The following is an 11,721-nucleotide window of genomic DNA, read 5'->3' on the forward strand; positions in this document are numbered from 1 at the left end:
GGACGGGAGAGAAGAATCGTTGACGTCATCAGAATTATGGAACTGCCTTCATTTTCTCGTAAAAAACAAGCGGTTTTACTGACACAAATTGCAGCAAGTATTAGTTGGAGTTAAGAATTGTTACTGGCAAAATCAAGTTTACAAGAAATGGATTTGATTTCCATCAAAACACCGAAAAACTGTTTTGCGGAATGTATTGCACTCAATACATGTATTGGGGGAATTACCTGACAAAATATCGTTAATATGAATATGCATGAGGCAGGAGAGACAACTTTTCTTCCAATTAAATCGCATGTTACAATTAAGTACTCTTCAATAATCATCTACTGTTAGTTGTCACCGCAGGCGAGTGGTCTAAGTGGCTGGTGAAGATTGTGTAGTGATCAGATGGACCTAATTCGTGCTTTGGACAGAATACATTTTTTACGGGAAAACATAAGCGCAAATGTCACATAATGTGAGAGTCCAGTTTACAAAGAGGTTTCCTTGCGGAACGAATGAAATCTCCTCATTTATTATTCATGATTACGAAATTGTCCTTGCCAAATCACCCAAGGTACAAAACGAAGCATGGCGCAGATGTTAATCGGGTGTATTCGACGATGGCATTCTATATCAGAATACACACACTTTTTCTATTACTCGATTACTCGTGTGAACCAGTGTCATTTCCAGATATGTATCATTTTTCTCAAGTTACCGCAGTAGAAATCACTAACTCGTCTTTGTAAACCTGTCTTTTATTTTGGGTAAATGCCTCTAAAAAGTGCTGAGAAAGGTATTTTTAATGAAGAAAACTGTTGTTTTTTTATTTAATTTTAAATAATATAAAAATAATATAAAAACTATAGACTAATAATGTGAATAAAGGCAAATACGTCGTGATGATAACTGACAATAAGTTCTTAACAGAATATTTTCTTTGTATGTTATTCATTATGTTTTCTCAAAATCAGAGGCACGCTTGTATGTTGATATGTATTCATTAAGGTTACATTTAATAGACGGGATGAGTGGCCAATTTACAGCCCCTCTGTGTTTTTGTAGTATACCGATTGAATTAATTGTATGGCAAAGAGAGATAAGACATATGGAGTATGAATTTTATGTTCATCTGTACTTGCACAGCATGAAAGTCATAAAAAACAATACGATAATATTGGGATTATTTTCTTTTTATACAAGCATTTACATACGATTATTAAATGACTTACACTTTAACACATCAATTCATTAAAGGGCAGCATATATATATATATATAGCTTTTTTACCTTAATAAATACTTTCTACATTAAAATGTCAGGCCCCAATATCACGAAAATACTTAAGCCAAATCTCAACTTCAATCATAACTAATTTTACCACATAACATCAACAGTGATTAAAAATCATACATGTTTTGACACCTTTTAAAAGCGTATTCTATCATAAAATGTGTAGATTAATGCCTTTGGTCAAGATTCGAAGGACATTATTTTTAAGTACAATTCTTTTTTACAAATATTTTCATCAATATATTTCAAAAAGTATAAAAACTTGCAAGATTTTGAAAACATACTATGCTTTTATGTGGTAAAATGAGTTGAGACTGAGATTAGACTCAAACCATCGCCACTATCACAAACTTTTCCCAGAAGTTTTCACGATCCACTGCTGGCGCAGGGGTCCAAAATCCTAGTAGCAATTTCGTACCTAAAGTTTTTTAACTGTGAAATACTACTCGGTTCCTTCTCAGTCTGCTCAAAATAATATTATACAAATACGAGTACCATTTAACTGTTTAAAAGTCTGAGTTGCATTTCCTTTTGTTTTCTATGATAAACGTATTTTGCCAATACATTTCAGCAATTGTTTAATATACCAATATTATCTTGTAGGATTCCGTATCATGTCCATAATTCTAAAATATTCACATTTAACAGACACATTATGTAGGACCGATTATGGAAATTTGATCGGGTTTCTATTCGATATAAGCATGACAGAGGAAGTAAACACTGCATATAAAGCTTAGAAATAATGATAGAATCTATCAATTCGGCAACCAGTCTTAAACCACTGCGCATGCACGGTCTTTCTTGTACTTCCGGTTAGCCGCACGGTGTGTGAATTGTTTTTGGTATTATTTTATAGGAATGCCCTGCTTTTAAAGATATGTTCGTGATATGTTTCAGAAAATATATTAGCAGCAATCATTTTCCTGTCTATTCCTATTTTGTTTTGACGTGAATGTGTCCGGTTTATGTTCTAATGTTTAATTGAAATGAAGTACACATGTGACATCGATTCCCGGATTGTCTCCCTTGGCAGTCGCATACGATAAAATTGCAGTAAATCCGAGGAAAAGTGTGATCAATGGCTCTAATTCGCTGACACTGGAACCATACCATTGCAAGGGTTTTCCGCTCTTGTAGGTCTCGAAGTCCATGTGCTTAGCCTGATGGGAATGTTCTGCTTATAGAAAGCAAAATATTGGAGATCAAAAACTCAGCCTGGTCTCTCCCAGGTTGAAGCCACACCAAATCAGCCAAAGCCCTGCTCTGTTAAGCAAATAATGCTGTCTTACATTTGCTAGAATGCGCACATCTACCTGGGAACTACACGTTTATTTGATATGTGCATTGACAAAAAAATAATTAAACTTGTTCGTTTTTAAGAAGACACTAGTAAATATTTTATTCTTGAAGCATTGTTTTCTAGGTTGAATCCGAATTGAGTACCGTATTTTCTCGACTATAAGACGGGGAAATTGGGTCACGATTTTTACCCCAAAAGTAGGGTATATAATGAGCAAGTCGATAAAATATTAAAAAAAGATTCTTGAAAGTCAAAATCAGTAATATTTTACATAGGGTATTCGTCTATCCAGTATATCATCTGCTGATACAAGTATGGGGCAATTAAGTAAACAACAACACGAAATCTCTTCACCGCGCGTGCTCTGACGTCACACAGTGTACCGTTATATCTGCATTTTTTCTCATGGCGCGTGTCAGTATAATTAGTTTGACAGATATATCAAATCAATAAATTGAAATCTTAATATGATGTAGGTTTTGATTAAGCAAACAAATGACAATGCGAATATGAATCCTTTATGTTCGTCACCAATCAAGGGACAATATTGCCTAAAGCATTATTGCTAAACAAACACCTATTCATGCCTCGGCTTTTCGCAGTTATGTTATTGAAGCCATTTATTTTGCCAAAGAACTTCATTGGTGTCTTCAATAAAAAAATAAACTAAAACAAACATATGTTGTTATTAACGTGTAACCATGTACTCATTTTTAACCTACCTCCAAATAGAGAGCTCGCAGTTGACCGCCATTTTCTTTGAGTAAAACAAAAACAGTTACCGCGAAAGTCGATAATTGTCCGTTGAGCTTGAACATTTTTACACATTAGGAAAAATTTTAGCATTTTAGATTTGCTTAAAAATTGACCCCGTCTTATAAGCGAGTCAAAACAAAAAGCATCAGATTTCATGGGCAAAGTTAGGGGGCCGTCTTATAAGCGAATCGCCTTATAGTCGAGAAAATACGGTATATTGTTGAAACATTTCAGTTGAATCAAGATGACGAACACGAAGGGCTACCGCCGTGGCACACGGTACATGTTCTCACGAGCCTTCAGGAAGAAGGGTGTTATTCCTCTTTCTACTTACATGAAAGTCTACAAACGTGGCGACATCGTTGACATTAAGGTTTGACATAAATTATCATTTTCATCTTCTATGGGCTAAACAATACCAAAAAAGAAACACTTGTTTTTTACTTTTAAATTGACATGAATTAGACAACTTCATATAATTTAATTTTGTTAAGCTAAAATTTAATTACATTGTGTGTATAAAAATTGAGTTTTTATATATTTAGTAAATATGGATGCAGTTTTTAACGCACATATTAACCTGGGGGCGGATTTCAGATTGTTGATATATTATAATTTTAGGGCAATGGCGCTGTTCAGAAAGGTATGCCCTTCAAGGACTACCATGGAAAGACTGGGCGTGTGTTCAACGTCACCCAGCACGCAGTTGGTGTGATTGTCAACAAACAGGTTGGGTAAGTATTGGCTTGATCATTGATAACAAAAGTATTAATTATTTGATAAAAGTGTTAAAGCCACACCAAAGTTACGTTTTTTGCCAAAAAAGTATTTGAGGAAGTGAGCGAAGATTTTTTTTTGGTTGTTATTTGAGCAAGTGAGTGAAGAATTATTGTTTTTTTGTGTCATTTTATGCCAATGAAAGGAAGTGCGAAAAATATTTTTTTCTTTTAATCAATAAAAAAAGAAAGATTGTTTGCACATTAATCCATTTGAATACAATCCTGAACTAATTTCTTCTGGACTTTTTATACAATTGTATTGTGTTAGCACAGACATGGATAGACTAAATTACTAAGATATATGACAGGTTTAAAATACAATGATCATTCATGAATCTCTGCTCTTAGTAAAGATTTGAAACAACTCATCTGAAGCACTTTAAAATCATTTGCAACTGTATTTAGACATTATCATATTATGATTGATTTGGGATATTGATCATCAACAAATTTATGAGTCTACAATATATATTAATTATGCCCCCTTTTGAAAAAAGTGGGGTATATTGTTTTGCACATGTCGGTCGGTCGGTCGGTCGGTCGGTCGGTCGGTCTGTCTGTCGGTCGGTCGGAATACCAAATGGTTTCCGATCAATAACTTGAGAACGCTTTGACCGAGGGACCTCATACTTGGTATGTGTATTGGTCATCACCAGCAGATGAACCCTATTGATTTTGAGGTCAGTGGGTCAAAGGTCAAGGTCAGTGTGACCTTTACATGAAAAACGGTTTCCGATCAATAACTTGAGAACGCTTTGACCCAGGAACCTCATACTTGGTATGTGTATTGGTCATCACCAGCAGATGAACCCTATTGATTTTGAGGTCAGTGGGTCAAAGGTCAAGGTCAGTGTGACCTTTACATGAAAAACGGTTTCCGATCAATAACTTGAGAACGCTTTGACCCAGGAACCTCATACTTGGTAGGTGTATTGGTCATGACCAGCAGATGAACCCTATTGATTTTGAGGTCAGTGGGTCAAAGGTCAAGGTCAGTGTGACCTTAACATGAAAAACGGTTTCCGATCAATAACTTGAGAACGCTTTGACCCAGGGACCTCATACTAGGTAGGCTTATTGGTCATGACCAGCAGATGAACCCTATTGATTTTGAGGTCAGTGGGTCAAAGGTCAAGGTCAGTGTGACTGTAAGCTGAAAAAAGGTTTTCTGATTGTCCATATTTTATTTTCTTATATAGTAGACAGTAGAAATTTATATGTCACTAAATGCATGAGTTGAAGTATCAGTTTTCAGTGAACATCTAGTTTAATTATGCCCCCCTTCGAAGCAGAGGGGTTATATAATTGCTTTGCACATGTCGGTCGGTCTGTTGGAAGACCAAAGCTTGTCCGAGTGATAACTCAACAATTCCCGGACCTATGGTCATCAAACTTGACATGAAGATTAGGTATGACCAGTAGATGACCTGCCTCATATGCATCCAATGACAAATCAGCTGTCATTTCAGTCCATGCATATTTCATTCAATTGTCCAAATATTTCTGGCAACTTGGCGCTCAGGGGGCATAATGTTTGACAAACATCTCTTGTTTCAATTTTCTTGATTTCCGGTAATTGCATTTTGGATATCACTGTTATTGGAATGTGCATACCTAAATGAACATTACCAGGATTTGTTCAGAATACATTTTAGGTCAGTGAAGTATTTAAGATGATAAGATAAGACCACATACGCATCAAAATACAGTGTAGCTTTATTAATAAATGATGGAATAACTGCCTTGGAAGACAGTGAAACATGGGAACTGGAGTCATTTACATTTTTTAAGGCTCATGGTCTTGACCGTCAAAAGTATTTGAAGTCGGGGCTTTTTCTATAGTACCCACAGGTCCGACTATCGGACCCATTCCCAAAGCAAAATATAAGATATTTTTCCCAATCGTCAGAAAAAAATCCCAATCCAAATTTTTTTTATTTTTTTTTAGAAATTCTTTTTACCTGTACTGGTTCATTTACAACATCCTAATAAATTATGTGATGTGAAGTTTTTTTGGTAATTGAACTCATTGATTTTTATCACATTCAGAGATATGAAATATTATCTGTCACGAAGGAATGATATTTCAGCCATTGTGGGTCTTTTAAAGGGAATATAAACTAATATTAAATCATTTCCTAATTCACAAGAGACTAGACAGCTTTTTCTTTTCACTGTAAAATTTCCCAATTTCCGCATTTTCACGACGCAAAATTTCCCAAAATGTCTAGGGTCTTTTTCCCAAAATGGGGAGAAAAAGCCCTGAAGTTATATATTTATTTCACAACGCTTCCTTTTCAGAAACCGCATTCTGCCGAAGCGTGTGAATCTCCGTGTAGAGCATGTGAAGCACTCCAACTGCAGACTGGACTTCCTCAAGCGCGTCAAGTCCAACAGTGAGAAACTGAAGGAGTCCAAGGCTTCTGGCACATTCACCAACCTCAAGAGACAGGTATAAACTATTGAAGTATGGGTGTACTAATGTTGTTAATATTGTTTGATTTTGCTTCTCAACTAGAATGCTAAATCAACTCCTAATGGAACTCCTACCCTTGACTATTTAAGTCCCTCTATGTAAATGTTGAACCTCTGAAATAAAAACTATACATAACACCAATAACTATTGCTCACTACATGTATCTGTTTCTGTCGTCTGCTTTCTAACAGATAGGATTTACCCTTATTATAAAACTACCACTGTCTTGGAGATTCAATTTTTCAAGTGCTCGCCCAAATTCCTATTATTTTTATGTTCAGATGCTAATAACATACAGCCCTGACTAAATACAGATCTGATTAAAAAGCTTTAGTTAAAAATAGTTTTATCAAGTTTTTTCTTTCTGTCTGTGGAAATTTTGATCATTGATACAAGTATAAATTGACAATATTTTCTTTTTTTCTAGCCCGTTGGTAGAAGGACAGCCCATATTGTGAGGACAAAGTTGAACAAGCCTCAGGTCCTCCGACCCATCCCGTACGAGTTCATTGCCTAAAGTGTACATAATGAAAATAAAGAGAAAAAAAACGAAGTGTTTACTTATATGATCAGTTAATGATACTTAAGTGTTCCAGACAGGATTTGAAAAGGGCAGGATGCTAGGCCAGGAAGAGCACTTTTGATGGGCCTTAATGGGGCACATTCAAGGGTCAATGTCCAATTTATATTGTTTGGGTTGGAACTTCTTCACAAAATAGTTTATGAATAACTTAGCTGTTATCTTAAATGGCAAAATTATCTATGTACAGTATTTTAATACTTATTTCTGAAAATTGACAATATCCAATAAATATCAAATGTAGTTCAAAACTGTATGAGAAACCAGGCTGTATGCAATTGATTTAATTAATAATCGTCAAAGGCGGATATACCAATAAAGGGCATATTAAAAGGAAGCCCCGGCCTCCTACTGCTGTTTAGAACACTTGACTTACTGATGTACAAGTTTGCTCAAAGGCGAACAGATATTTGGTTAATATCTGCATGCATTGGATACTTTATTAGATCGTAGACGATGTATAATGAGCCCACCAGTGTTTTGAAGTGATAACTTGAGGGAGTACCACATTGTTTGGGGTTGTTTTTCATTCTCGTAACAGGATCAAGGTTGTACTGAAGGTCGGTCGCCATCTTGACTCAAGTCGGTGTTAATGAACAATATTGAAGACGAATGCATCACCATCGTTTTCCGAGGCGTCGCTGCTCAATACAAGCTCAACATTGAATATGTGCTTAAATCCGCTGCATTAAATGCATAAGGTTGTCGAAACCCACTTCGATATAGAATCATATCTAACAAACGCTACGCGTACGTTCAGGTAGAGTGTACACTTGACTTTAATGATCGGGTACCGCCAGAGTCTTTCCGTCGATGTGCAAAATCTTGGACCGTGGGCATATCTCAACAAACGCTTAAACATGGTACACATTTTGCCACGGGAGACAATACGCATATATGTGGCTTTAATATTTTTCCAGTTATTTCCCGTGTTCGACTGATTTTTTCCCCCCGTTTGCAGACCATACAGCACGCGCGTATTATTTTTGTCTTTTGGGGCTTTATTACCAATGCCAGAAATCAGTTTGTCACACTGAAAGTCAAATACAACGATCGAAGTAATATTTTCTCAAACTGGCATTGGATCATTTGGATACCTTGCGTATTAAATAGTTTATCACAGCCTGTTTGTTTCTATATGGAAGTATCGGAGTGATAATTAAAGGGACTACACACCAGATGAAACAATTGCAAGGAAAACAAGAAAATTGTCAAAAACGTAAAATTGATGTCGTTGTGTACAATGCATTGAATCTTACTAAAGTAGAAGTGCTGATGAATCACATAGCTTACGACAAATGCATCTTTCCCAGTATTTGGGCATTTTTACCAATTTACTGGGTTGTCTACCAATTAAATCCCAGTAAGTTTGAAATAAGCGTACTCATGACGTGACTTTCACATGCTAAAAATACGCTCTTCATGGCTTTCCGGAAGAACGAACACCGCAAGGAAGCGGAATACTGCGTCGAAACAACGTAGTCACAAAGCCCGTCTGGTCAACATCGATGATGAAATTGATCGATGGATACTTTGAAAGAGGTAATCGGGTGAAAGTTTTCCTGATTTTCCGGTTTTTCCTGAGCCAGAGGGGTCGTTTTTCCAAATCGTGTAAATCCGTTGAGATTTTCAGAGGGGGGTTAGGGGGTATGACACAACTCCTCCTCCGAGTTTCAATCATATTTTGCAGGGTCAACAATAAGTCCGATTTCACAACCTCCATTTTTACGATCCAGCAGGTGCTCGCTTGAGCAAGTGTGCGTTTTTATTTCATTTACGGAGATAGCCGAACTTTTTGTTCTATTACGACCAAACAGACTCGGTATGCGGACCGAATCGCAATTCCGACAAACGAGGTCGAGGAAAACCCTTTAAGTCATTCGTGTGAAAGGATACTTTTGACTGGCTTACTTGATTTTATTCTCCAATGAAATAGCGTGTCTTTTATAACTTTAGGACCGCGGTTAAAGATGGCCGACATTGTTATTTTTAGCAACTGTCATTCAATGCAGACGATTTTTGATCAAACTAAATAGTTCGGAAAATGATTTTTTTGCTAGCGGGTTATAATAATAAGGACTTAACAAAGAAAGCAAAAAGCAAGTGGAGGTGGGAATATTTGTCTGAGGTTGACAAAAACGGTGATAGATGGGGGAAATCATTCTAAGACTAAGGATCGTAATTATTTGGCGAAAAAATCATGTGTAAAAAACAATCGGGTAAATATAATTTATTAATTCTGATTTGTGGTGGTGAATAAAATTTTCTGTATGAAAAATAATACTTTTGAACCATTGCATATCACTTACAGCAATCATTTTAAAAGCCAGTTCCTGCCAATTGCTCTGTGTGATGAAAGTATAACTGTAGGTCTTAAATAACTGACATGACACTTGTGATGTAAATCATGTATTAAATCTGGTAAACAAAATTAAAACATTCATAAACAAATAAGTTCAGTTTCTTCCTGGGTCTATCCAAGATGGGGTGCAAATGTCAGGGCAATCACAACAGCATTCATGAGTGGACACTTGTTATCATTCAGTATTGCAGAAGACCTGTTGAATCTTGCCAAAATTCTGAGTTAAGACAAAGAGGCGTTAGAAAAAACCGTGGATGAAAGGTTCTGGAGAAAGGTTTTCAAACTTGAGAGCTTCAACCAACAAGATATCCAGCATTGAAAAGACTGGCTTCGTCATTGTTGACAATATTAAGCTGGCTATTGGTTGAATCTAGCTTCTTCATCATGGATGACATTCTCAAAACTGAAAAAGCAAAAGGGGTTGCAAAATTACACGTACTTGCCAAACAGACAGTGCTTAAAAGGAAAAAAATGAAAGTGGTAGCAATAGTCAGAATAAGTGGAAAAGAATTCTACCTTCGACGTATTTGCGACTCATGTGTAATGTTAATCAAAATTTAAAGGATTCACAAGTTGCTTGAATTTAGTATATAATAGGTTCACTCTTATTGTAATGATAGTGCCTCTGTATGACAGTTATATTTACAATTTATGCTTGTATGTTACATTTCCTACCAAAAGAATCAGTTTAGGAATAAAATTCATTAATGGTATCATTTTCTTGTATTAATATTTTCTTTTTTTTAATAGTGTAGAAAATATCATTTAGCCATTCAAAAAAGTAAGACAGGCTTCATTTTTATTTCATAGTCAATTTATACTCTGGAATGGAATTTAATACCCTTAATTTTCTTAAATCTCAGGAGCTTCCGGGGGCCTGACCGGCCCCCTGAAACCCCCTGCCAGGGCTTTGCCCTGGACCCGCTGCGGCCCCCAGCAAAATATTTCAGGTTTTTCAAAATTTCCAACTTTCACCCATTAAATAAATAAATCCCTGCTGAAAATGACAGAGAGTTACTTAAACGTTTATTGACAGTTTGGTGTGAAACGCTCATATTACTTGCAAGGTGTTCGGAAAACCATGCTTGTTGCGTTCTTTACTAATGTCAAATGATGTATTATCGGCCTCATACTAGATCGCATTGACAATGCTAGATTTGTTTTAAGGAAATACTGTATTGACCGATTTTGGGACCGTTTAGTGACTAGTCCCTTAACGGATACACTATAATACCACATAACAATGGAATTCACAAAATAGTAAAAAAAAAAATCACTGAAATGCAAGCTACGAGTAAACAGTCGAGTTGAAGGTACTTTGTTTCACTAATCAATCATGGTAGTATGTCAAACCTTCCGAGTTCATATATTTTTTTTTTTAAAAAGCGGTTGAATTAACACACTATAATATAAGAGAACTACAACAACTCGCATGTTTTAAGAAAGTTAATCAAATGCAAGAACAATGCAAGAAAGTCATGCATTTAATTATTTTATTTGTAAATCAATGGAGTGCAAGCTGACTGGTCTGAAGGACAAATACTAAAAATATACTTCATTCAAATTTATAGAGTTCCATATATTCTCATTTTCCGGGGCGGGATGCAACTTCTCTGATGTAAACACTTATTAGTTTACCGGCGGCAAGCTGCAGACGGCGCAAGTCAACTCATAACCTTCCTTGTATGGATCGCAAGGAAGAGAGCCGCACCTGACCTCGACGAAAAAGAACACTGCTCCGTTCTCATTTCCTTGACTTCCGGTTATAGATTCCGGCTGTCCGTCCATGCAGACATAGTCTCTGGCAGTATAATCTTTGAAAGTGGTCATAAGATATCCCGCGTACTCTAATGTCCATCCCGGACGACAAACGTCCTTGGCAGGAACCATGACGATATTGGTATTTGGTGTGATGCACACTACGCAGGGTACGTCATCGTTATTCAGTTCGTTCCAAATTGTTTCGGTTACCTGATATTCGGCCCCGTAGATATAGCGTATACTCCCTCCCCGTATGACGACCAGCACCGGGTCCCGTGGCAAGCACAGGTAGTTGTTGCCTCCCCCGGCATGTGAGTACCACGACCCACCTGCGAACCCATCATACAGAGGCCTGGCGCCAGTTTCGTCCGGGCATGACTTCCTTCCCCATCTAATGTACGTATTTCCGGTTGCAACATTTCGCAT

General features: G+C 36.7%; 2 protein-coding genes across 2 annotated transcripts; one reads left to right on the plus strand and one right to left on the minus strand.

Annotated features, from left to right (window-relative positions):
* The first annotated feature begins 3,545 nt into the window (after positions 1 to 3,545).
* On the plus strand, positions 3,546 to 7,171 carry LOC128226690 (60S ribosomal protein L21-like). The gene is made up of 4 exons (XM_052936670.1): positions 3,546 to 3,710; positions 3,959 to 4,071; positions 6,418 to 6,568; positions 7,020 to 7,171. Exons 1-4 carry the CDS (start codon positions 3,582 to 3,584, stop codon positions 7,107 to 7,109), a joined length of 483 nt encoding a protein of 160 aa, XP_052792630.1. The 5' UTR covers positions 3,546 to 3,581; the 3' UTR covers positions 7,110 to 7,171.
* Positions 7,172 to 9,827: 2,656 nt separating this feature from the next.
* On the minus strand, positions 9,828 to 11,721 carry LOC128226034 (uncharacterized). The gene is made up of 2 exons (XM_052935933.1): positions 11,211 to 11,721; positions 9,828 to 9,937 (listed from the first exon to the last, which is right to left on the minus strand). The coding sequence occupies exons 1-2, from the start codon at positions 11,719 to 11,721 to the stop codon at positions 9,828 to 9,830; spliced, it is 621 nt and encodes a 206-aa protein (XP_052791893.1).

Source organism: Mya arenaria, chromosome 3 (assembly GCF_026914265.1).
Source record: "Mya arenaria isolate MELC-2E11 chromosome 3, ASM2691426v1".
Classification (NCBI taxonomy): domain Eukaryota; kingdom Metazoa; phylum Mollusca; class Bivalvia; order Myida; family Myidae; genus Mya; species Mya arenaria.

What these genes read in the sequence shown, in the direction of transcription:
- LOC128226690 (XM_052936670.1), top strand. Translation starts at nt 3,582, where the DNA reads ATGACGAACACGAAGGGCTACCGCCGTGGCACACGGTACATGTTCTCA. An exon ending in ATTGTCAACAAACAGGTTGG is followed by an intron (nt 4,072 to 6,417) that starts GTAAGTATTGGC and finishes CTTCCTTTTCAG; the next exon opens with AAACCGCATTCTGCCGAAGC. An exon ending in TCACCAACCTCAAGAGACAG is followed by an intron (nt 6,569 to 7,019) that starts GTATAAACTATT and finishes CTTTTTTTCTAG; the next exon opens with CCCGTTGGTAGAAGGACAGC.
- LOC128226034 (XM_052935933.1), bottom strand. Translation starts at nt 11,721, where the DNA reads ATGCGAAATGTTGCAACCGGAAATACGTACATTAGATGGGGAAGGAAG. An exon ending in TTGCGATCCATACAAGGAAG is followed by an intron (nt 9,938 to 11,210) that starts GTTATGAGTTGA and finishes TTGCTTTTTCAG; the next exon opens with TTTTGAGAATGTCATCCATG.